The sequence below is a fragment of the Microchirus variegatus genome (genome assembly GCF_963457635.1).
Source record: "Microchirus variegatus genome assembly, chromosome: 7".
Lineage (NCBI taxonomy): Eukaryota > Metazoa > Chordata > Actinopteri > Pleuronectiformes > Soleidae > Microchirus > Microchirus variegatus.
The window spans coordinates 8,207,057-8,231,684 of NC_139808.1; the positions used below are offsets into that span (position 1 = coordinate 8,207,057).

General features: G+C 40.1%; 1 protein-coding gene across 1 annotated transcript in view; it reads right to left on the minus strand.

Moving 5' to 3' along the window:
- LOC310929530 (plasma membrane calcium-transporting ATPase 1-like) overlaps positions 1–24,628 on the minus strand; it is a 74,384-nt gene that overhangs the window by 37,445 nt on the left and 12,311 nt on the right. Inside the window, exon 2 of the mRNA XM_083892316.1 lies at positions 8,131–8,539. Coding sequence (XP_083748442.1) covers positions 8,131–8,326 — 196 coding nt within the window. The 5' untranslated portion in view covers positions 8,327–8,539. The remainder of the gene's footprint in view (positions 1–8,130; positions 8,540–24,628) is intronic.

The window sequence follows — 24,628 nt, forward strand, 5'->3', positions numbered from 1 at the left end:
AGGGCCAGTGGGCTGCAGATCACACCAGTATTTTCCTACAATAACTGTGTCCCAGTAGTCAAAAGAATAACACGGTAAAAAAAACAACAAGGATTATAGGAGGTTTATTCCAATTTCCTGGTGTTGTATTAGAAATGGAGGCTTCCTCTGTATGTGCCACACTGGTCGAACAAGGGAACAAGGAAGACCAGGTGGAGAGGGTTGTTGTACAACCACTTTGTTTCTGATAATAATGTGTGCGCTTGCTTGAGATTGGGATGTTACAAACGGTAAAACTGATTGGGATTAGGCCTGGTGATAAGGAATTGGTTGTGTTTATTTACGTTATTTTGTGTAAAGGGGAAATATACCATTATAGTGGCCATTACACTTAGTTTTACCATCATAATGACATTAAGCCAAAATGTTGTCTCTTTCAGGTTGAACATCATTGAGTATATTCTTTCTAACTATTATTGAGGCAGCTTCATAATAAGCTGGTGCATAAACAGTGATTTAAAAATACACTGGTTAACAAAATCATCACCAGCCAGGTGTCATCACACTGTGGCTTATTTCAAAGTTTGGTTTGATCATTTAGACGTCAGTGACTAAAATAAAGGAAACAGAATGGCTACTTGATCAACACCTTTTTTTCTTTTTTTGGGGGGTGTGATTGTGACAGTGGGTTTCATCTGATGCCTGGCATTATTGCGTCGGTCCCCATGGAAATGATGTTTCTATAACAGAGCAGAGCAGCACAAACGCCTGTCACAGATACTTAAGAATGTCTGGTTTCAGCAGAAATGGACTCTAATGCTCCAAAAACACAGGTCTCTTCCAATTCAGAGCCTCATCAGCCAAAACGCCTCATCTTTCACCAGACATAACATTCCTTTCCATTCATTCTCCCGCTGACAGCAGCATGCATTAATGCACTTTTTAAATGACACTACAACTGTGTCCTTTTATTATCGCTGCTGGTCACCCCACCCGCTCCGACATTGCCTCCATTTTATCTATCATCTCCCTGCAGTGATTTATTTCTTTCGCTGCTATCCAACAGCTGAATTAACAATCCCTGATCCACACAGAAAGACGTGAGACTGAGGTCAAGCTTCAAGACGTCCAACTGTTGACACGTGTTCAGAAAGAAGACGAGGGGATTTTTAGAGAAATTAAGTCACAATCAGTGGAAAGACGCAAGTGGACACACACACTTATACATTACAGGTAGAGTGTGTAGCATTTATTACATTTATTAGTGGAATTTGCAGCTGAATGGAGAAACTATGTAGCCTTCAGTTGGCCTCAAAACTCTAAAGATATTTTAGTTTGTCCATTGTGGACTATTGTAAAAAAAAACATAACCATACAATTGGGTGATCGTTCACTTATTAAAAAAAAAAAAAAAAAAAAAAAAAGTACAATTATTTTATCTTCAATTTCTATTACTCTGAGCCTTTATAAATCGCCTTCATCACATTTACGATCACAAGCCAAAGTCAAAATCTTCTGACATTTTCTCGCAAATAAAAGAAGTGGAAGCTGCCTTTTTTTATTAGCCGTGTGTGACGTATGTCCATGTGCCCACCAGTTGCCATGGTAACCCTACAGAAGCTCTTCTCTGAGTCGGTCCTCCTTCTTTTCTATGAACACACAGTAAAGTGACAAGCGCTCTGGATACATCTGGCTCTACTGTAAGTGTCTATGATCTGTTGAATGGCAAAGACTCCAAACAAACAAACACAAATATTTCCATACAAAAACTACTCTGTACTGTGGACAAATTACTTGTAGACACAGTGCGGTTGGACCATCTTTAATTTTCCTGGACAAAAGCTCTTCCACTGCGTCTACAACTGCATGAACACATGTGGCTTAACAGCATGCAGTCACATATGGCAAAGCTGTATACATATAGCCTCAGTATGTGCCTTATGCCTGTGAGTGAGCTTAAAATCGTCATCCAGATGGTTAGAGGAGTCTTGGAGGATTTTGAAGCGCTATAAAATGGAATGATTTGATTTTCTCAAAGATCACAAAACAAAACAGATGCTTAGCTCTGTGATCCAAATGTACAAAGTAAAAAAACAAATAAGGGGAACAAACTGGGTAAAATATACATCAAAAGGACAAAAATTAAGTACATCAACAATCTCAGGACTGTTTTTTTTTTTTCCTTTGAGGAAATAATCAAATGCAATTTCCACTATTTAATCAAAATATGTTCCCTTGCATGAAGCGGTTTTTGTAGCCTTATCTGCAGTCACACACACTTCCTTTTCCCTCAACGTTGACTGTGCAGTGATGCCACTCACACATCCACACGACTGCAAGCGAAGACGACATATGTTGTCGTCGCACAGAAAACAGAAACATGTTCTCTAAACAGGATATTATTAAATGATGAAGCAACATCATCCGCCCATATTTAGCTACCACTGTAACTCACTCTATCTTTGATCTTAAAGTCGCTCAACTCAAAGCTGACAAAAGACATAAAAAGGATTAAAATGAAATAAACAAAACAATAAAAACCTTAGTGAAATACAGTCACACATATTGTTATCGCACTATCATGATGTCATAGTGTTATATCATTTTAAGCTCATAACACCCACCCCTACTGAACAGTTCCCAAAAAGCACTTTTCATTTGAACAGCCCCCTCCTGACCAGACTAGACGCTCAGTGGCCCCAAGGTCATTTGAGTTTCAGATTTATTTTTTTATATTAAAAGAACGCAAGATGATTTTATTGTTTTTAGGAAAAGAGTAAAATCTGATTTAAGAGATAATAGGAGAATAATTTACCGGATACAAGCGGAAACACTCGCATCCTTCTGCAGCAGCAAGATGATGCAATGACTTGGGCCTCGTAAATTTGATCTGGTTCATAATCTTTACTCCATTAAATTTGATATGGTACATTTTAGATGGTGTATACTTCCAAGTCTGAACTTCCAGAGGGTAAGATGTACAGAAAATAATGTTGTTTCCCCCCCCTGGTTATAAAAGACGTGCGAGGATGAAAAAGCTCACACAAAACAAACAAGAAAGACTTTGCACGTTCCCTTCAAGGAGCTTTCTGCTTCATCTGATATAGACATGGATGACCTAAGGCTCTCTTTATCTCTGTGTGTGTGTGTGTGTGTTCATTACAGTATATGACTAGGTCACGCAACTAGGGCTGAATCTCAGATTGGTCATTGACTTCTCACACAACAGAGCTCAAAATGGTCCGACACGACAGCAGGCTGAGAAACCTCTGAACCTAAGAGCACTTACATCACTGACTTACATTTACTAGGTTGTGCGTTTGTTGTCGAGAACTCAAAACGGTTTTACACATTCATATTATGGGTAATTTAAGTTAAGGGTAAGGTTGAGACCCAGTAAATACTGCGTCTGTATCATCCACTCCAGTCTTATTCTGCCTCCAGGTTCTTGAACGAGGCGAGGACGACTCGGCCCGTGCGTCTTATTGCTCAGAACCTGCTCGGTTGTAAGAGCAAGCTAACCCGATTATCTCGATAACAGCGACTTCACGCAGTTAGATTTAACTTTGTTTGTTTTATAATTTCGCTGCTCTGGCTGTGATAATCAGATGTTTCTTCCTCACTGACATTTATTTTCGGTCTGCGAAAAAAATCAACCTCTGATGGGATGCAGAGAGGGTTGTCATTGTCAACAGAGTGACCACACACACACACACACACACACACACAGTCAATCACACAAAGAAGGCTCAGCTGTGTGTCCCGCTGGTTAATGTGTATTGATGACCGAGTCTGTCGACTCGCTGGAGGTCATTGATCGTCCTTCTCGTCACTTTAGAAAAATGTAAGTGAATTTTCCTGGGACCTGTGTTACAAAGCACTTCACAAACAAACACATTGGAGACCTAAAAATAAAGCTCTATTTTTTACGAAAATAGTAACGAAGAGCAGCGTATTCTGTCACCACTCAGGTGAGCAGCCAAGATGATTTCTCTTTGCCTCTGAAGCTTTGGTTTACTGCCTTCAAATAAAAGATCCAAGACTGAGAGCGGAAACTGGCAAATAACAATGGATTGAAACATGTCACTGTGACTGTGTCCCTTTCTCTCGTGCTAATTTTGTATAAAATGTTGTGTAAAATTGATAAATACTTAGTATTAGGGATTGTGGAGAAGGTCAGCTTATTTGAAAAGACACAAATATTATTATCAAAATTATTTGTTTAGAGAAAGACCCAAATAGGGATGACAGTTTATCAGCTACAACAGATGGAGTGCCTCAGGATTTGGCTGCAGCAGAACAACAACTGTGGGAAACATGGTTAAAAAGACAGAAGTTAAGAGTAGTTGAAAGATATTAGAATGTACTACGTTTTAATCTTGTAAAGCAATTTATCGAGGCGGTGGTGCTTCCATAACAGTGGCAGGTTGGTGTTTATATACATTTTCCCCGGCACCATTGACTATTGATGCTACAGGGACACAGTCCTGATCTATAGTTATGAAGTTAGATTTTTTTTTTTTCATAAGTCTGGATCATTTTTCGCGGTCGCCTTTTTATTGACATTTGCGTACCAACGTCTCAGTGTCCCCCAGTGGCAGATGAATATATGATTTCTAACACAACGCTGGATCCTGTCAGAGTACAACTCATTTTTACTATTTCTCAACACAGCTTTCAACCAGATTAACCGTCATTCAAGCTCTACAGCTGGGACTGCACTTCTGCAAATCATGTTCAAGAAAATCAAACAGAATCAAAGCCTAATATGGACCTCATGTTGGAAGGTGAAAGCGATTGACAGTATTTGACTGACTTTAATTATACAATATGCAATGTCTATGACATCTCAGTCATAAAGCCAATAAACAATGGAAAATATTTGTAAACACTGTTTTAATATATTAAAGGGGCCATATTATACCCTATTTCTCCATGTTAACCTAGTTCCCTGGTGTCCTAATGAACATGTCTGTGACATGCTTTGGTCAAAATACCATAAGGATGAAGCATTTCAATCACCCTGCCAAAACAGCAGTGCTCTCGTGTTTTACGGACAAAGTGGAGCTCCGTGAGACAACAATTCCAGGAATTTAGCGCATTGTCAACATTGCGTGTTTCATCTCCTGAACTTAGACTGAGGAGGATCACAAAAAAATGAGTGAGTCATTTTTTTACACACTTTGCTGACTGATAGGACATCCAGAGTCCCATATAAGGATTTAAATGATTAAAAAGTTGATTTTGCATAATATGGGACCTTTAATCATTCAGACAGTGTCATCACTACTGCAGTGTATTGGTAAAATCAGAAACTGATAAAAACTTCAACAATAAATTGTTCCCTACATAGGTATAAAACCAACTGTGATTTAGATTTAAAATATTTATTATCTAGTGCTTTTGACATTTCATGCATACCTAACTGATGTTGTGTTTACATTGTTTAAACCGCAATAACACTGAATAAGAAAAAAATCAGATTATGGGTAAAAAACAATAAAATCTATTGCACATGCTTTGTTTTGTTGTTGTTGTTGTTTTTTAGACTGCTGACATTACATTTAATCTAGCATGAAAGTCAGAGTCCAGGTCTCTGCTGGCCCAAACATTACAATCGATGTAATTAGAATCAGTAATGGAGTAATCGGAAACAATGATGTTGTTGTCTAACACTCCATTACTGATAAGAAATAGCAGGAAGCAATAAGTATCTGCACTCAAACAGGATTGACACTAGTCCACCCGAGTTAAACGCCGCATATTTGCCCTCAATCTTGCATTTAGGTTTCCCCTCCCATTTCTCGTTCCTTCCCCCTCTCATCGCAGCGAAAATATAATTACACTTTCTTCATTAATGTGAGTAATTTCTTGTGTGGAGGACACAACTACAGCTGTCATCTGATTACTAAATGGAACAGAGCAATGATCTATGTAGCCATTAGGGGAACGGGCTGGAACTAATTTCAATCCTGGAATGGACCGATGGCTGCAAATACACATACATAAGCACACACACACACACACACACACACACACACACACACACTCACAGATCAAACGATGAGACTCACAGAGAGAAAGAGAAATAACAAACAGCAGCTTGTCGACCATTTTCCCACCTCATGTAAAGCGCTGACTGAAATCTCTACCCATCATATTTCACCAAACACCACAAATGAAGAAGTGCATCAAGCAGAAATGTTATCTTTGTATGACTTGGCTGTTTCGTCACCTCTTAAATGGTGTTAAAATCTAATTTCTACTCTGACTTGCCAATTTTGTCATCAATCTGGGTCTTTATACAAAGAATTAAAAGAAGCAGTATATAATTTATGGCCTTCCCCAGTTATAAAACAGTCACTTGCAGAGCACTCAGCCCACACTAAACTCAAATAAAGACTTCGTCCGTGGGAGGTCTCAACCCGATTGACACCTAAAATGTGAAAACACAGATCTGTTGACAGTCCTGTTGCATCATGGGAAGGTAAAATAGCTCTAACATACTGTGAGGTGTCTCTCCTCATGACCACACTGACTGTAGAGTAGCTGTAGCCAGGCTCTGGCGCAGCTCAGACGTAGTTCAGCGTTCATGGAGCTGTCAATGTCACAGCGTTAGAAATGAGCTGCCCTGCTATTTCCTCATCACTCTCCTCCATGTCTTTGACAGTTCGCTTCACATATAGATCTTTATGAGTCAAGGAAAGAGTCAACCATGCTGTTCTCATATTGTCCTCTAAAATAAGACTTTTTTTAAGCAAGGTAAAGTGATGAGAGAATTTCATTGTAATGCAGCACCTTAGGTCGATATTACAGTAAAGGAGTGGCGTAAACAATCAATTGAACTAACCCGCTCAGTGAATTCAGGAGCACGCGCGGGACTGTGGGCTCCTGCACAGACGCCAGCTTTGACTGGTCGATTCTCGTACATGTAAATCAGCATTGCAGATGTTTCAACCGAGTGAGATTTGAATCAGCAGCTTCCTGACTGATGCTTTAAATAATCTGCTTCAGTGTTGATTAATATTTTGATTAAAAGATTTTTCATAATAAGCAGTGGCTCCTAATCCAATGGGGCAGTGGACATGTGCCAGGCTGGGGGAACATTTGGCAACTGGGCCAAGATGAATATGATTAGATAATAATTAAACATTCAGTTGGGCTATCAGAGGCTATGCTTGTGGTAAAAACCTTGACCTGTCTTAATTGTGTCTTTGCTTTTGACAACTCCCCGGTAACAACATGATAATGCTGCTGAATTATAGTCATAAAGTCTACGCTTAACTGGGTGTAGCCTTCCAGTTTGAAGCCTAAAAAGTAGCACAGAAGTGGGAGATGGCCACCAGGGGGCGGCTCTGCTGGTTGCAAAAAGAACTACACTAGACCAACTACTAAAACAGAAGATAAAGCACAACATATTTGAGTGGACACTGTGTGACAGCTTGTAGCCTCCAATAAGACACTGGTTGCAGGTGACATCTATGAACTTCCACTTTCAAAACCTGACATTGCTCCAGTCAAATTTGCTCCAGGCAAATCTTTTTTCTTTTTCTTTTTTTTTTTAAATAAGTAGAATACAGTCTAAAATAAATAGTCTATGATAACAGTCAACAGTGACAAAACAGCCTTTAGCCAGTCTTCGTTGAGGTTGACAGATCTACTTATGAAGGCATAATGTGTGGATTTTGACATCTAAACAAGTGAATGTGTAGTGTTAAAACAGCACACTAGCTGGTTCAATTCTCTACTCTCTTAGAAATAAGGGTTCCAAAAGTGTTCTTCTACAATAGCTGAGGTTCTACCTGGAACCATTTGCTTCTGAAAAACCCTGTCTATGGAAACAGTTTTTCAATGGTTCTTGGTAACACTAATGGTTCCAGTAAGAACCATTTTGATCCACAGAACCCTTTAAAACCCCTTACCCGAATAAAGGGTTTAAAAAGGGTTCTTGGTAACACTAAGGGTTACCAAGAAGGTGTGACCAAAAAGGGTTCTCCTATGAGGACAAGCCGAAGAACCATATATGTTCTACTTGGCACTTTTATTTCTGAGAATGGAGTGTACTGTATTAGTTAGTGTGTGTACTTTGCCTCTTAATGATCTGTTTAACAGAACGTTTCAGTTTCGATTGTTGTGTTGGGTGCATCTTACCCTCTATAGGTGATGTTTTCAGGCGGCGGCAGATACTCTGCACATCTCCAAAATTGTCCCGTATCTTGCCGACTGCCTCAGCGCTCCGCAGTTCCATCAGACCCCTGAGATCCGTCATGGTCACCCCAAAGTCCCCGTCATGGTTGCCCTCAGCAACCGAATTCCCCTGAGGGTGGTCTGCTGTGTTGTTGGCCATATTGGTCCTCTTAGCAGAAGCTTTGTAGTTGATGTTCCTCTGAGTGTCTTTGATTAACTGATCTTAACTTTGGATTTGGTCGTCAGTTCACAGGAATTGAGGGTAGTGTAGTTCAGAGGGGATGAAAGCTGAGGTTAACTCCGGGCCTGGATGTGCATGCTCCTCTTCGTTACCACAGAAACAGAGAGGTAAACATGTTCCTCTGGTTTGTTGCTAAAGAGGAAACAGAAACAGGAAAACATATTTTTATAAACTAGATCTAGACAGGAAACCATCTGAGGGCACAACAGACAAACATCATAATCATCAGCACACAGATCAGTTCATGACTCCCTTTGATTTTTACTAATTAATAGCACAGACTCTAATTGGGCCAATTGGAGGAGACTTTCTCATCTCCTATTATTAAAGGAGTCCCCTGAACCACCAAAGTCTTTATGATATAAACTGATTATTGGTTTGTGCTGCCCCTCTGAGACACATGAGTGGATATCTGCTCCCCTTGAACTGTTGGCTCCAAGTTAATGACTGGATATAAAAAAAGGTATAATTGTGTATTTTCCCTTGTTTATGGATGAGTCACATTGCATCATTTGATTGAACTCACCATGCACCAGGAGCACAAATCCATCAATGCATCAGTACCATTTAGAAAGGAAGAAAAAAAGACAGCAGTGGTGATGATTAAAAATTGAAGTCTAATTATTATTTTCCTTTGATTGTGAAATATAATTTTTGTTTGCCCTCAAGATGTAAACTCATTACCAGTGAGATTGTATAAGCAGCAAAATAAAAACAAAAATGTTTGGTGATTACATATAAGGCAACAAGGAAACTGAATTCAGAGACACTATCCTGCTGATGAAGAACAAGAGGCAAGAACTCAGGATTCAATATCTGACAGGTTTCCTTTACTCTGACAGTAAGACAGAGCAAGGAAAGCGAATGTGTGGCTAAAATGAAGCATTCCAGTCTATTGCTACGGATTATGCAAGTGCACATCAAAGGCTGTCCTCCATTTTTCACAGTTTAGTGTTATGTGAATGACACAAACACACACAGTGTGTGGAGTGTTGTGTGTGCTAAAAACTTGCAAGACCAATGATGATGACATTGAGTAAACTCTTTATATTAAATAAATAGTACATTACTTTTGGATACCTTTGTGGGGAACTTTTGAATTCAATTCAATTCAATAATATTGTATTCATATAGCTCTGAATCACAAAAAACCTTATCTCAACACACTGTACATAAGGCAAAAATCTTTACAATGTTATAGAGAGAAGAGAAACCCAACAGTTCACACAGTGACCAAGCAGTGGAGAGAGAAAAAATCCCTATTAACAGAACCAGACTCAAAAATGTGTGGTCACCTGCCTCGACCGGTTGGGGTGAAAGGAAAAATGTGGAACAGAGGAGAGGTGGGGGAAAGGAAGTGAAAGAGGGATGGAATAATATCAATACAGGAAGTCAGCAGCAATAACCAACGGCAACAAGTTCAGATTCTGACCACACCACAGACCAATTGTGTTTATACGTGACTGACATTTACAATCAACATAATAGTGGTGAGTAATGAGGCTTTTTTTACCTTACCTAACCATTCAGAGTGTGAGAAAATGAGATTAAAAATACTCAAATAAGCAACCAAGCACACGTGAGGCTGTTTCCAATCAAACAGGACGTTCCTGAATTCGTCACACTGCCTGACAGAAATCCGTCTCATCTGTCTTGAAGTGGTAAAATGGTCAAGTTTAAGGTCCTGAGCAAAACGAGCTCTCCTCCCTTCTTCAGTGGTGCCTGTACCCAGACATTAGTTTTCTTTTTATAAATTAAAATGACTAGACACCACGTTATTTATCTCTATGCTGAACGCACCTGTGAAGTGTTTTTCTCCCCCATGACCTTTCAAATATATTTACCTCAGAATTATTCACAAATTTGTGCCACTTATTTACATCAGTGGAAAGACCTTTATACTGTTCCATTGGCAATTAGAGCATTAACATGAGTGAGTCAGAAAGAAGCATTCAGAGTTTACCTTTAACGACATCTTTGGTATTTGTCAGAAGTATTTCTGAAATGGTACATGAAGAGACAACATTTACTTTTACTTAAATCAACCCCACAAACCCTAACTACGTTTAACACACAAAACAAACTCAGCCTACTTCTGATTTTAAGCGTGTTCGATCGAACAAAGCCATTTTATCCATTCAGCTTTCCTTTCATCTTGATAAGTGTGATTCCAACATGTTTTTTTGGCGACAATAACTGAAGAAGGATAGTTTGATACACATTCTGACTATAAGCTTCGGATAACGACAGGTTGATTGAGTCATGAACGGAAAAGCAAATGCACAACTGACACATGTTGGGTGGAGGTTCACAAACACACTCGGGCACATTTATTGTAGTACCACACCCACATCAGTCCAAAGGTAGGCATTCCTATTTCTACACCTGCTCACACACTTTCTCCTCACATATCATGTGACTGAGCGTGCACGGTGTTAAGCTTTGGCAAACAGATGTATGATTAACGAAGACTAATCGCACAGTGACAATGGAAACACTCCGTTAGAAATTCTACACTGCCACAAAGCACACGACTAATGGTACTAAAATTTTGTGATTTGCCCGACTGCTGTTATACAACCAACTATTGCAGTCACTGAGAGCATCACATATGGAAGATCCTGTTTCCTGATTCGTGGCTTTACTCTGAACTACACTCTTAGAAATGAACCATATAAGGTTCTTCGGCTTGTCCATGTAGGAGAACCCTACCTTCCCAGCTGGAACCCTTTTGGAGAGTTCCACCAAGAACCCTTTTAAAACCCTTTATTCAGGAAACGGTGGATCAAAATGGTTCTTACTGGAACCATTAGTGTTACCAAGAACCCTTGAAAAATCCTTTCTTCGGGAAAGCAAATGGTTCCAGGTAGAACCTCAGCCCTTGTAGAAGGATCCTTTTGGAACCCTTATTTCTAAGAGTGACCAACAGTACGACATCTTTTACGTGATTCAATAATTTGTGTTGTTCGCTGCCGGAGAAGCTGTGAACTTCTGATGAAAGCTGCAGTCAAACACGCCCGTCGCAACAAAAAAATAAACTGTTAATCAGGTCTCAACAGAAACATGGGAAATTATTCATCTTCATTTCCTGGATGTGATAATGAAAAACTGAAAACTCACAGCAAAAGAAGCTTAGACCGAGTAGACAGGTGAGTCACGCGCACACAGCAGGTAGAACGTGACGATGACAGGACCGATCACAACTATCTTTTTGTACCGTTTTCACCGTCTGACAAGTTGTTAAACATTTTGAACTGAGAGCAATGACGGAAAAAAAGCTTAATCTCACAAGAACTCGTCTAAACCACACCACAGTGTTTTGTTCCCTAAGATGGCGTCATACCAGTGACAGCCTGACACAGCAGCTCCACTTAAGCCATTTCTTTCCAGTCATGGACATTTCCTCTGTGATCTCATCTTACCATATTTACACACCAACCCATACAACATGGGTCAACATTATACTTCTTTTATTGAAGTAGAGCACATCATTCATTCATAAGCAAATATGTTCATTAACAAAATATCCTCCTCCTTACAGTTTAACTTTAACCTGAAAATTAACCAGTCGAGTTCTAGAACAAAAAAAAACATTTATGTTTCTTACCTGACGTACATATGATATTGACATAGAGTGTGTACTGTACTATTTTAACATGTATCAGTGGACTGGAGATGGTAGTTTTAGGATAGCTTCAGCAAAATTTAAAGACACTAATGTGATCAAAATTTAAAAAGTGGTATGAAACAATGAGGACAGTCAGAGAAAGACAACAGTTGCATTTGATGAACTACACTGCATCTGTGTCACGCTTTTGCCACGGAGGAAAAAAAAACAAAGAGCTCAACAGCAGGAAGTGATGTCAGGACATTTAGCTGTCTCTATATATAGATGGACAATCAATGTAGCCATAAGAAGACGACCATGGTTTCTCTCCCTGTGTGTGTTTGTGAGAGAGACAGTGCGTCTGTTCTGTGTCCATCTTATCTGTTTGTTTGACTCGAGATGAAATTATGTTACAGCCACCATGCAGCCAGCCACTCAGCTTGTACGAGTGTGTGTGAGATATGATAAGCGTGCGTTTGTGTGCGTGTACGTGTGTTTTGATCTTCCCTGTTGACTCCCTGTTGAAATCCAAATCAACATGCAATCCCACGGTAGACTGTGTTGTGCTATTATCATCATGACAGATTAACAGTAGGTATGGAAATATATTTGTGGTTTGTGAGCGTTTAATGTCAGCATAACTGAAGCCAGCTGTGTGAAGATGTGAGAAGTGGTTGTAAATGATGTTGGATTTTCCATCCATGTTCTAGATGGATACATCGTTGACATCCGAGAGCATAGACGCATGAGTACATCTGGAACTGTACGCTCTTTAGGACCACGTTCCCTTACAGTGTATAAGTGAACGAATCCATGCTGCAGAGTGACTCACGCTGACTCACCAACACATCAATCACGGGCGTTATTATTAGATGTGCATTAACACAGCAGCCCGAGTAGAATCTTTGCACATAAAATATTTCATGATTTCACTTTTGTGCTAACAATGGGATGGGCTGACAACACAGAATTATAATACCTTCAACACTGACTGTTACAAGGACAGCCATGGCCAGGGTTTCTGGAGATGGGGTTGCACAGTGGAAATAAATATATCGATTAGTAAATACAAGATGTCTTTACTGCAGAAATGACCCAGTGAGAGAACCTATCATGCAGCCAAGATGATGACTCAAAAAAAGACTTGTGGGAAAAGGAATGTATTCATCCTTCATCATACTCTATACTGGGAAAGTGACCAGACTACAGATGCTCAACCAAACACATAGTGCTAATTTCTGCACAGAGTCCTGGACTTTGTTAATCACTCAAACAAAAAAACAAAAACAAAATCTTGATAAACACAATCCAGCTGCACCATTGCACCATGTTTTCAAGGCGCATCTGCATCGCACCAAGATGAAAATATCTCCCCTTTTTTGGTACTTTCTAATATCCAGGTCACGTTATTATATCCTGAGTGACTGGTCACATATGGACAGCGCCAAGTACAGGAAACCAAAGGTGTCCTGTATATATTCTCAAATCCAATCACAAAAAAACATATTTAAATGTAATTTGAGGACACACGTGGACACATTCCATCCTGAGCATGCGCGAAGGCAATCCGTCAATCACTGTATGCGCCGTACGATGAGATCTGTGGGGATCTTGTAAAAAAAAAATCTACAGTCAGACCGGCTCTCCGTCTGCAGAGCTGGATGAAACTCACTTGTGCGGCAGATTAATTGGCCTTTTCCTTCTCAGAAAGTAGTTTGGGGGTCTGAAAAGTCGCTATATGTCGGCAACACCGTTTGCTTTATGATAACTTTTATATTCTTGCTTTTATTTCCCTTTCTTTCTCCTGGCTTAGTTCACTAGCTCTCGGTTTTTCTTGTATGCATTGCAATCAGTAAAAACGTCTTCTTCTCTGTTTTTGGTGTTGCAGCATTACAGCGCCACTCATAGGCCTGGCATATGTACTACAGTGTTTCTTGCGGATGGAGACATTTCCTGAAATGATTGCCGTGTTTACAGGATAAACATAATTTACGTCTTTGTTCCATTTATGTGTGGATATGGCCTTAATGTCAGGTCTGCTCTCTTTTCATGATCCTCCATCAGATTGTCCCTTTGCTCAGCTGCTGTTACCCCCCCCCCCCTCCTCCTCCTCCTCCTCCTCCTCTTACTCTGTTCTCTGCCTCTGCAGACACACCTGCTCTGCATACTAAAGCAGGAGCCTGCACCACCCTCCTCCAAACACACACACAGGCTGCAGGCCACACCCTCCACACAGAGCAACTTTTTTTTCTTCTTGTTGCACCCAGCAACAGATCTAACACACACACACACACACACACACAGTCCCACCGAATTATGTCACAAGGACATTTCAACATGCAGGGCACGTCGAACAGCAGTCAACACCAGGCCACAGCATTTGGTCTAGACGACATTTTGTGTGTGTGTGTGTGTGTTAGAGAGAGAGAAAGAAAGAGCGAAAGAGAGAGCTAGAGAGAGTCATGCCAGACAAAGTAATAAAGAGAGAAAGAAAAAGAGTGAGCCCAGGAATGCAGGAGGTCACACCCATCTCTGCAGTCATGTGACCAGAGTGGAAAAAGGAAATCCCCACACTGCAGAGAGACGAGGCAGTGGTCTGGAGTCACTGTGCAGCATCAGACACCCACACAAACACGCTACTCAAATTCAAGACTAACCCGGGAATCATCTCTGGGACCTTTCTATGTGCGCACACACACACACGTATGTTCTGAACTGAGATGTTTATCTCAGCTCGGCATGCGTTAATGATGGTGACGACACAGTATGGACAATTACTAAGGATCGTCTTACAATTCTGCAAACAAATGAGTCCTGCAAGCACAGAGTCACATGCTCACACACACACACACACAGACAACACACTTGGCAAATGACTCATCTTCACAGGAAACAGTTCAGGTGCGGACCTTCCATGTATGATTTCCTCTCTCGATTTACTTTAACCCTTATTTGTAAATGTGCCGTACTGCACAATGTGATGTATCCAGGTCTAATCTGATGATACAGCAGATATGTGTGCTATATAAATCGGATTAAAAAAGTAAAAGTAAAAAGAAAAACACACAATGCTCGTATTAGAAACTTTGCTTTAAAACGAGCTGGAGGACTTCCGTGATAGTGATTGTCACAGTGAAACAGCCACAGCATCACCACAGCTCTCTGCTGGGCCTTACCCAAAATTAGTGCAATGTTTTTTTTTTCATGACAACATAAACAGTAAATTTCCCCCTGCATTGCTGCACTAATATTAGATTCACATAAAAGATAAAATCAACTCTTTTCATAGATTTATGGGACAGATTATCTTGCAAGTCGTTCTGATGCGTGACAAAGCACAACACACATACACACATGGTTCCATGCAGAAAGCTCATTCCTGGGATTCCTGACAGTAATCCAAGTCCTTCCCTGCATGTTTTGCAGCATCAAACGGGTCATTATGTAGCCTGGGGAATATCACTAACGCTACGCTTCACATGTGTCGAGGGTAAAGTTGCATTCACACACACAGGATCAGCTACAGCTGACAAGCATCAAAACAAATGTTCTTAACCTGCGAGCGAGAAAATAACTTCAGTTACCAGAAGGTGGCAATAGTCCTGACTTTGTCATTGAAACAGAGAAACTGGAATACCTATTCAGCAACGCATATTAACTACAGTGTTGTGTTTAGATTGTGTCTTAATGAAGGCTGTGTATCCCAGTGCCAAGACAGACATTAGAAGTGTGTTAGCTTGCATGCCGATGTGTCCTTGGGCATTGGGCAAGACACTTAACCCCATATTGCTCCTAACGGCTATGCGTGTGAATGGGTATGAAATGTGTGATAGAAAATGTGTTAGTGAATGGGTGTGAATGGGTGAATGGCACAACAGCTTTGAGTGACCAGAAAAGTTCTATATAACTACAAACCATTTACCATACATTGTTATTACAGTGATGCCGACTGAAATTTTAATTAAATTTTTTACCCCAAATGACCACAAATGTCCATCTTACAAATGTTAATAATTAACAGTTAGTTTTACTGCCCTTTAGAATGTAACTATTTACAAATGTATGACTCAGCTAACGCAGAGTATCGGTTTCCTTTCCTACTACTACTGCTACTCCTCCTCAACCAATACTTTTCAAAACAGCTCAAAAACAATGAAATAAATTCCTCAGTAACAAACCAAGAACGGTGGGGGGGCAAACATACCAAATTTCCACGTTAGTCAGCTCAAATCTATGTCTGTGTCAGAGAGAATTCTCTGCACACTGACTTCATGACAAGCGGACACGATCAACTTCTTTAAACAACAGCCTCATTCTGTTATTAGGCTATTATTTGTTATTTGTTACATGAAGATTACTAGTAGGGACAAAATACATCAACGTTTTTGGCATATGCAGCATGCAGCATGCAAAATGCAGCATGTACATATAAGAAAAGCATGTGTTTCTGCTATCTCCTGTTCACAACCGACTGTTAATTAACCTGTTGAACTTTAAGTTATGGAAAAATGCACAAAATAAGTCATGTGACGACGTAACATTCGTCAAGGACTAAATAGCCACATGGATGAACACAACATCTAATGCAAAAAACAATGTAGAATCACCTCTGATTGGGATCCATTTATATTTATAACACCAACCAACTATTGTATATAGTAGTGTATAGTACGTGTAGTATATGAGTAATGCTAGATCTGTTAGCTGGGTGAATATGGGTATTTTATTAGCTTCAACCAGATGTGTGTGTGTGTGTGTGTGTGTGTTAACAATGAATTCCTTTCATTAGATAAACTAAATGGACATAAAATAACAGAAATACAGGTAGATAGATGCTCTGCTGTACCTTGAACAATGCCAGCAAAACAGCATAACCTATATGCACTGTATGTCCTTCTTGTCCACCATATAATTTTTTTAGACCAAACCACCAGGAGAGCATCTAGAGATTTTATAATCCTGTTTACAGCCGGAATCTGTGAAGCTCAGCCCAATCTACACTGGACAAGACCTGCAGCAGCCAGTGTGTGTGTGTGTGTGTGTGTGTGTGTGTGTGTGTGTGTGTGTGTGTGTGTGTGTGTGTGTGTGTGTGTGTGTGTGTGTGTGTGTGTAGACATTGGTCAATCCCCAGGTGAGAGTGGGTATGAGGATCAGTCAGATAAAAGCCTCCATTGTTGCAGCAACTACAGTGAAGCAGGCTGCCAATACAAAAACACTTAGCAGAACTGAAAGATTTACAGCCATATCCCTTTAATGTGCATGCTTTTTATTAAACAGCATCCACGTGGGACACACAGATGACAAGGGGTTTTTTGCTTTGTTTTGTTTTTTATGGAATTATTGAGGGGAAAAAAACACTACTCTTAAGCTCGACTGTTTATTTCAGGGCTTTCAGCCACTGTCATCGTCTTCACAAGCACATGTATGCGTTATTGTACTTTATTGCTTCATTGTATATACAGTTAGTATGTATGTACTCGGGCTGCAACAATTAATCGATTAATCTATTACCAAATAAAAAAAAAATTGGGGGGGTGGGGGGGAGGTTGACATGTTGTGGACCTCCTCCTAAAACAATCAACAGATTAATCGATTATATAAATAATATGTAGTTGCCCTAGTATGTAGGCACATATATACAGATATCCTATAAGATTGTAATTATTGTTATTTTAAAACAAATGTTCTTTGTAAAGCATATTGCATTACCATGGGCATTAAGTGTTTTTTTTGGGACAAACTTATTTAACACTGAACTTGTATCACAGTATATTATTATATACTATAACTTTTAAGCAGATAGAAAGACACCATATATATATACAGGTTGACTGAACCTGTACCAGTCTGGTACTAGACTCCGGGTATCTGGTTTCCTCCCACAGTCAAATACATGCAGATTAGGTTAACTGGCCCTATGATGGACTGGCGAGCTTAGTGTACCCCACCTTGTGCCCTATATATCAGATAGGATTGGCGCCAGCTCCCCATGACCCTCGTGTGGAGGATGAAGAGGTAGAGAATTAATGAATGACTGCACAACTGATCAGGTGCCATAGTAGCTTAGCATAGCTACCACTGACTTGGAACTAAAATAATGTATGCATGTGATGCGACTTGTCTCTTGGTCGGTTATTTTCAGCATAAAAGTCAAGATGGTGGATAGCTGTTTTGCTCTGTGATGCCAAACTCGATTTATATTCAGTCTGTCAAGTTTTGTTATGTTTATCGCTCAATCTCCATGGATTTAAAGCGTGCAGTGAACGCTGACAGGTTGAATCCAGCACTGATACTGTTCCATTTTAGGCTGCCGTGATAGTGCTTCGTAGAAACCGAGTCACATGACATCCAGAGCACTACATTTCTGTCTATCAAGATGCAGTATAGCCTCAGTATCAAATTAGGCAGGTTTATAAAGAACTGGTTTTCATGCTTTGAAATAGAAGATGATGGTCCTGCGCAAACCATGATCTCAGGCCTGTGAAACAACTGCATGATGTATAGAAACACAAGCCGTGAGTCTGCCATTTTCAGCTCAACACCATTCCTGGAATTCACCAAATGTCAGTCCATGGTTTCTGCTTGCTTTTTTACAGACGCTGACCATCTTCTATTCACACTATGTACACCTCCTGACAGCAAGAACAATTCTTTATGTTGCATTTGCACTAAACAACGTCAATAACATGTCCAAGAATAGAATGGTAATCAGTAAGTGCAGTTATTGTGCAAAGGAACCTCCGGTTTAATTCATGCCGTACATCTGCAGCCACTACACTCAAAAACATCCTGTGGCCTTGAGCTGATAATACAATTTGGATCACACACACCCATATGGACCATGGCAGATATGCAAATGCAAAAGACCATGAAGTGGCTTTAATGCTCTTATGGCTGAATGGCAGCAAATCCCTAAAGTAAGATTCCAAAGTCTGTCAGAGAAACTGAAACTAGAGTTTGTAGCAGCAGTACATCATATGTTAAACCTCACACATCAATGTTTATGTGCACACATGTAACATCATTTTGGTTTGATTCTGAGATATTGGCTTAACCACAAATAATTTAATAGTATTATTAAGAAACACAGCGGGGGGAAAATCTCCAGAAAACCCGATCTTCATTCTTGTCAAACTATTTCATATGGAATCGTACATATTTTCAAATTCCACCAATTCCCATCCTGACCTGTGTTGGCGCTTTGAAGGGGAACTCTTTTGAAGTACGTGAGCATCTGTGCAATAAAGACTTTTCCAATTAGCTTTGACAGCTAACGAGCTCTGCGGAGCTGCGAGGGTGGGCTGCCCTGCCTTTGATATGGCCCAGGTGACAGCAGCCGCAGCTGGGGCTGGGGCTGGAGCCAGCTGACCTCCTCTGGGCTGGATACTAACAGGTGTAGTTCCAAACCCAAACCCCTCTGCAGCTTCAATCAGGGTTTAGTTTAGCCATTAATGTCACTGTGTGTTTGCTTCATCCAGAGCTCAGGCTGTGGTGAGAAAGGTACTGGTCAGTTTCACTTCTGTTATTATTTAAATGAGTTAAAACAGGTAGGTCCAGTTTTTTAGTGCGACCGCTTCTCACAGACCAGTCTACGTATACAGACCTGTATAAATATCACCTCTGTGAACTGCTGTTGTTAGCAATCTAGACATGTTTATATGAACAAACCCACCCACATTTTTGTCACCGAGAACGATCTGGTTTTGCCGTATTCTTCTGTTTGTCGTGACTCTACTGCCAAAATAAGTAGACAAGGAGACGCTAATGTTTTTATCAGCAATTGCGTTTTACAAGGTCAGCAAACGGACAAGAGTTTAGGCACTCTCACCACTGGAGGGGAGGGGTGTGGCTTGTTTTAATTGTACATTTTAAGAATGAATATGGTTTGACTAAAACATAGCAGCAATATGATTGATTTTTTTTATTTTTTTTCAAATAACAGCTTTTCTGTTGTCCAACAAAAAAACCTATTCACATTTGGGAGCTTTTCAGATGCTTCAGCGTCATGAATATCCACCTAAAAGGACAGTTAGCTGGATTGTGTCCTCTTCTTCCGACGATGAGCCAAAAGGGCATTCAAAGTGGATCTAAGGCCAAGCTGTGACAGACAAATGCAGCATTATTTAGAATGTAGAATGTAAAGTTCACATCCTTTAATTAGGTGCTCAAAATGTTTCATAAGCAGCCATTTAAATAGCACCCATTAGAACCCAGCACCTAAAGAGTAGGTTTCCTACCATATGACAGCTGTCAGCTGCAGGAGTGACAGCATCTTGGAGATGCAAGTCTACAGTACATGAGGGAGACTCCTTTCTCTGCAAAATAGCAAGTTTTGCCCTGCTTTGGTGGAGACACACGATGCATCAAATACCCGCTAATGCCCTAATCTAATACTCTCCGTTAACTGGCTCATAAATATGAGTGTTCAACTGAGTGCAATAGTTAAAACAGTTGAGGGGAGTTCAAACAAATTACAGGTCATTATATATTCATTCAAACTTTTAGATTTGAATTTGGAGGTTGAACTGAACAACGCTAACAAACATCATAAAAGTGGGTGTGTGTGTGTGTGAGAGAGAGAGAGAGTGATGGCACGTCAATGAGACATGGAGAATGTCTCCAACATGTTAGATAACAGCTGCTGTCTGCAGCCCGTTGATAAGGAGGACATACCAGGTGGGACATGCCAGCCTTTTCCCCCGTGAGGTAAATGAAGAAGACATTACTAAAAATATGACGCCACAGACAGAGCTGCAGAGATGCTGCCGCAAACCCTAACTATAACATCATATGATTCAAACCTCAGGCCCGACACCTTCCCTGTCGTACGGCTCAGCATCATGCCACAGACAGAGAGGTCGAGAGCTGTAGTAGCTAACATTTTGAGAAGTGCAGGACAAAGTGTGTGTACACACACACTCGTACATCAGCTTACATTTCACTTTCACTGTAAACATCAGTGTTTCTTCTGTCTGTAAGAGCTCCACACTGAGACACAGACGTACTACATCGGGTATCTAGTGTCATAGGAAAAATTGGTTTATTGACGCAGGTTCTGAACACGTTTCAGTGAAACAGAGCTGCAAATAACCAATGCTTTCGTTATCAAGTCAATTTCAAAATCCTTTGACCTATATAATGTCCTGTTTTGGGCCAAGATGGTTTGATTTGAACAGCCAGGCACTGCACAAACAAGCAGCTTATATTAAAACAATTACTGTCTGATGGAGATGGCAGCACAGTTCACAGACAGCCATTTAGGCAATTTATGACAATAGTTGGAATATTTAAAGGGTGATTTAACAACCCATAGAACCACTGTGGTTAAAGCAGTTGACTACTGCAGCAGTACAATCTTAAATCCACTGTTTGTGCTGCTTATCAAGGAGGAAGTGTAGGGCTGTTACGGTAGCAATCAGTTTGTTTCCTTCCTCCTTTGCCTTGTTTCCTTCCTCCTTTGCTTTGTACCATGTTCCACAACCTGTCAGGGCTCTTGCTTTCGGTCCCACACAGGGAACCTGTTATAACAACACCAATACAGTAACAATAGCAATAGCATTAGCAACCACCTTCATTGACACGTGTGCTTGTGTCTTCTGTGCTGAACAGTTATAGTCGTGTGTGTGTGTGTGAGCGATGGTCACCAGTTTTCAGTTTAAGTTAAAAAATATATCATCCTGAATTCTTTAACGTTATACAAGCATGACGTGATCCACCTTTGCAGACCCATTTCGCTGCAGAAGACACTGAAGTAAGACATATTTCATTATAGATTTGGATGCCACATTGCATCAGGCATCTTTATAAATAATTGAAGCAACACATTTTCTCCTCCCTTTGGCGGAGAAGCAGCAGCTGAATCCCAATTTGTATCAAAACAGGGATGTCTGGCACAACTTTACTGTCTTTTTACTTCAAGGCACATGGAGAAGAAAGATGCTCGTAAAAAGGTCCAACACCAGCTTTAAGAACTTAATTCTGAGGCCATCACAATGATTGTAATCAGAGCAACAGATGAATCTTCGTTCTGCTGAATGACAGGTGGCCATGTGCAATTTTACAATAGCAGAGCTTCATTAATCATCTAAAAAGAGCCATACGGCCAACAGATATTAGAATTAAGTGTTAGGTTTGCTGAAGCGTCACAACCTCTGGTTCACGTTATTTAATTAATCAACTTCAATGATGTTTCACAGTGAATTTTATGGTTTCCCCAACTATATAGAGAGCGACTGTGTGCAGCGGACTCAAATCAATGGACCAATCGATAAAAACATTGCAGTTTTCTTCCTGTATACTCCTCACGGAGTCAACCATAAGAACCTTTTTGCTCGGTAAATTTACACAGAAGTCAGAGAGCCAGTCAAGCTTACATGCTGCTCACAATGGTAAGTTCATCTTTTTGGAACCTGCCCTACAGCCTTTCCTACGGAAATAATTCAGTGTCTGTTGATGATAGCACTCATACACACAGTTCACCATCATCAGAGCCCGAGTAGGAAAGAGATGATCTTCTGTGCCACTCTTACACCGTTTGTCTGGATCTGTCACAGTAATAAATGACCACAGTGTGAGTACACTGCAGCATAAGAAGAATAAAGCAAGAACAAGACAAACAACAAGAATGTACAAGAACGGTAAAGTTATGTTCAGGTAATTGTAAAAAAAATGGCCAAAAAAGGCCACACTCAACATATTTAATTGGAAACACTGCCATCATCACCATCATAATTAATTGTCAGTTACTTGCAAAATAATTTCTCAAACCTGGAAATGATGACGTCAAAAATGATTCAACACTCAAACTGATTAATTAACTATCAAATACGACTATTATAACTATTATCTAATGATATCCAGGTGACAGTTTGTTGATATCTGTTCATCTGTCAGTTTTATGCTGGGCTGGATTAAATGAGCAATATTGAAAAACAGCACCAAACACAAACGCAGACATTTTTCCTGTCAATCAGACAAATAAATACACATTTTTTCCTGAAATCAATCATAGAGGTCAGGTCTACATCAGAGTATGAGGGTTATTGTGATGACCATTATTCTTCTTCACTCTCTATCTCGGGAGAGTCCTGGAGAGAAGCGGATGATCCATCTAATTGATTGATTCTGCTGCAGCCTCACACTGCAGACAGAGACAGTTTTAGTTTAATGTCCATCCTGTCCAGAAGTCAAACTGAGACACTGGGGCAGCATGTTACACACATCTGCAACTAGAAGAAGTGGAACCAGTGGAACATCTTCTCCACTGCAATAATAAAACAACTGGAAAACGACTACATTGATGTTTATGTATGTTGTTTTATAACACAAACAACTCAGCAAAAGTCTTTTAGTCTGTAACAATCTCGAGACTTGGCTCCATTGTTTTGTTTTTTCCATTTGTGCAGAGAAGTAACCTCAACACCCATCAGCCTATTCCAGTCTGCAGAAATAAGACAGCACATTACTCAGCCTCAGATGACTGTCAGTGGAGCATCTTATGACTAAGAGCAGAGTGGAAAAAATGCTTCACAGTCTGCTATTTGTTGGGCTGAAAACCAGTTGGACAATGTGACACCAAACATTCCTGGGTTTCATAAAAAAAAAGTGACTGTTTGAGCAGAGAGTGGAGGGTCTGTGTGTGCGGACGCAGAAAACACAAGCTGCCATTCATGTTGGTGGCTGTGAGCAGGAAATCACTCCCGTCTAATCAGCTGAGTGTGTGACAGACTCCTATTCAGAGGAGAAATGTCAATTCGATTCTGCCTTAGTGGTACAACATAAGTTGTGTCTCAACAGCTGTTGTCCAAAGTTACACAAGTGGTGGCTACGGTGAAACTATAAAACTGATGGCTTGGTAAAAATGAATTATGGGTACACACCATACAGTAAGAGAAATAATTTGCAGAAGCTACAAGACAGATTCAGATTTCTGAAACTGCATGGAGGAACTTTATTTTTTCACATGATTAACAAAGCATGAAGACGGAACGCAAGTCAGGAAACAGTCCGACTTTCATCTCATTTACACTTACAAAGTAGAGTTCTAAAACAACCGTTTTAAAAGCATATACATTAGCACTGGTGTTTATTTCCCCTGGAATTAAAGAATTACTTTTCACATGATGTGTGCATTACAAGGTTGTTTTTAATAATAATTATAACGATTTCTCAGCTTCTTATTGTTAACAATTTGTGGTTTATTTGCTCTGTACAACAAAGACGTAAAATAAAACTGAATCATTTTGGTTTGAGAACATTATCATTTCAGACTAATCAGGATAATAGTCGACAGATCAATCAATTTTGAAAATAATCGTTAGGTGCGGTCCAAATGTGGACGTCTCATCTTCAAACATCAGACCAAAACATCTTCTCCTTATTAATCTCTGCTGTTTTTGACCAACGCGCTGCCGCACACATCTTTGTTACCTCCACCAGAGAGGTTCTTTTTTGGTTGTTATAGGTATGTGATCACCTAAGTATGTTCCCATTACATTTTGATAAGAATCTACCAACTGATGACATCACCAAAAACTATCACATTTTCAAGAAATCCCTACTTATAATGGGCAAAACTGTATGTGGGATCAGACACTAGTATCAGACTAAATTTA